This window comes from Montipora capricornis, chromosome 8 (genome assembly GCF_036669925.1).
Source record: "Montipora capricornis isolate CH-2021 chromosome 8, ASM3666992v2, whole genome shotgun sequence".
In the NCBI taxonomy this organism is placed as follows: domain Eukaryota; kingdom Metazoa; phylum Cnidaria; class Anthozoa; order Scleractinia; family Acroporidae; genus Montipora; species Montipora capricornis.
In genome coordinates, this window is record NC_090890.1 from 45,862,231 (window position 1) to 45,864,730 (window position 2,500).

Genomic DNA, 2,500 nt, shown 5'->3' on the forward strand with positions numbered 1-2,500 from the left:
AAAGAGAGAATTGCTGAAATTGTCCAGATAAATGAGGACTACCTCTCCTTTTCATCTGTAAGCCGCACTCCAAATAAAAATTATACATTCATTTCATTCATCTAATGTTATATCTCATTTTTTATCATCAGAAAATGAAGTGACTTCCCGCGGTGTAAGCGGGAATCAATTGACGGCTTCTTCTACAAGAGTATATACCTCTCCTTCATATCCATATTCAACAACTTATTACTACCCCTCTTACGCATCGCTAGGATACACTGGAGGCACTGGAGGGTGGATGCCCGCGACAAATAATATTGGCTCCGAATATTTGGAGGTAGGGATTCCATTCTATAACCGTCAAGCTCACTTTGGCTGGTCTGTATTGCTCTTTCCTATCCCGGAATTTCGTTTTGTTTTCATCCTCGGTACAAATGCCATTTGAAATGCTAACAAAACAGTTATCTCATTTCAGAAGCGAATCGAAGAGAACAACGTTAACTTAGGGGGTGTTTACATGACACCGCGCCCATGACATGCGAATTCACTCCGGTTCCCTGTTGTGGCTTTGCGCTCGTTTACATGGTACCACCGGAAAGTGCCGCACGAGAGCTAGTCATACAGGCGAGAGTTCCGGTGACTTCGGTTTCTGTATCGGAGTGAGAATCTCATTCCGGTACGAAATCTCGCAACAGTGTCTTGTAAAGGAGGAACAAACACTAGTTTCGGTATGAACTTGACCTCTGGGTGGACTGGCATGGGTGGCGCATGCGTGGATTTCGTTAATCCAAAATGGGATTTATTTAATCAACGTGAAGTGTGCCTTCATGCAAAAACGATATGTTATAAAGTAGGCATCATGTGGACACGATAACAAATCAAGTAGTCATCCCGGAAAGAAACTCGCGCTGGGGGAGTTTTCTCATTTTAACAGCCCCTAATAGCCCTTGTTTAAGTGATCGTTTTCTCAACTCTACAATCCTGGACAAAAATAGTTGATACCTTCCTCAAGTTTCATCCTTATTTTAAACAATACCTACAAACAAAAGCACGACGATACCCCTCCCCTCCCATTAGGGAATTAGGAAGCTTAAGCAACGACAACGGCGACGGCAACGAGAACGTCACAAATTTGCATATTTGGTAGGCAAAAACAATAGCTTTGCACGCCCTGCACGTGTGTTTTTCACTTTTGTCCATTTCTTTGCCGAGGAAAAAATCTTGGTTTGTTTAATTTAGGCCAGGCTGTCTAGCGCTATTTACATAACAGGCGTGGCTACCCAGGGACGTCATGGAGGTTCAGAGTACACAAGGACATACACGCTAAAGTATCTGGATCCTTACAGATCTTCACCAGAGATGTGGCGAGATGTGAAGGTACATTTGATGCTGATATTATGCTTTCCTGTTCTCAAAAATTACTGTTACTGTATAGAGATGAGAAGTGTGTTACGATGAAATTCCTGGAAATTCCATCACACACCTCACCTGTACCATGAGTAGGTGTATAGCCGGACAAACTCAACTTTGATGTCCTACTCGCAGACATAGCTGTGGACAGCCGTGACGTGAAAGAAAGTGCGCTTAAAACTTATCCTCCCGAGGAAATTAAAAGGTGCGTGACACACAAACGGGGTCTTCGCGTCCAAAAATAGAGGTAAACCCTTCAAGCGACGTTTTTCTCATATTATAGCTTTGCTTTCTTGAAGAACTTTAATTGACTTCTATTTCCGTAAAAATGTGAACCCTCGACTTCTTGATTTGCCATCAGAATTAAAGAGTTACAAAACAAGGCTTGAAATACCCACCCCCACCCATCTCAGAAAAATCTTTGCGTCTTGTCACGTTTCCGTCACGCGAAGATTAATATGAAATTGCTACTCGCCTCGTTGGCAAACAAAATTAAGGTAATTTAATCAGTCATACTTAAGTATAATCCAATACTAATCTGTCAGAGTATTTTCGTACTTTTCGTCTTCAGTGACAGGGCTTTCCCTGTATTTTTAATATTTTCTTTAATTTTCAGGAGAATGGCGAAGTGAAGACGTTTACCGGAAATACAGATGTAAATACAGTCAAGCGAAATGCTCTTCCAGCTGAAATTTACACAAAAGCTATCCGTTTCTATCCAAGGAGCTACCATGTACGAATTGCTCTTCGAGTCGACCTGTATGGCTATCCTAAAGGTAAATGTCACCACGTTTGAATACAACACAGGCCCTGACAATTACCAGCTTATTGTAATTCTCATCCCGAAACGAAGTGTCGTCTAATCTCAAAATATTGAAGGTAAGAAGAGTACTAATTTCTCGGGCATCTTAAATCCAACCCTCAAAGGCTCATAGTTGTTCGTGGATGCACAGTCAGTCCAAGAGTTGTGGCCGCAAATGTACGGATTTTATGGGGGATCAAAACGATTTTGTTGCTTTGCTTCCCCGGTTTCACATAACCTCGTCAAGTTATGTCGGACACATATGATACCGTGATGTTCGGTTGGTGTAAAATGCAAACTGCAACC

At 42.0% G+C, this 2,500-nt stretch overlaps 2 protein-coding genes across 2 annotated transcripts in view; both read left to right on the forward strand.

Annotated features, from left to right (window-relative positions):
• Window positions 1-1,440, forward strand: part of LOC138014065 (PE-PGRS family protein PE_PGRS26-like) — a 6,687-nt gene extending 5,247 nt beyond the window's left edge. Inside the window, exons 2-3 of the mRNA XM_068861094.1 lie at window positions 132-319; window positions 1,222-1,440. Coding sequence (XP_068717195.1) covers window positions 132-319; window positions 1,222-1,440 — 407 coding nt within the window. The remainder of the gene's footprint in view (window positions 1-131; window positions 320-1,221) is intronic.
• A 594-nt stretch (window positions 1,441-2,034) lies between these two features.
• LOC138014066 (uncharacterized) overlaps window positions 2,035-2,500 on the forward strand; it is an 8,700-nt gene continuing 8,234 nt past the window's right edge. Inside the window, exon 1 of the mRNA XM_068861095.1 lies at window positions 2,035-2,168. The gene's annotated coding sequence lies outside the window, so the exon portion shown is untranslated. The remainder of the gene's footprint in view (window positions 2,169-2,500) is intronic.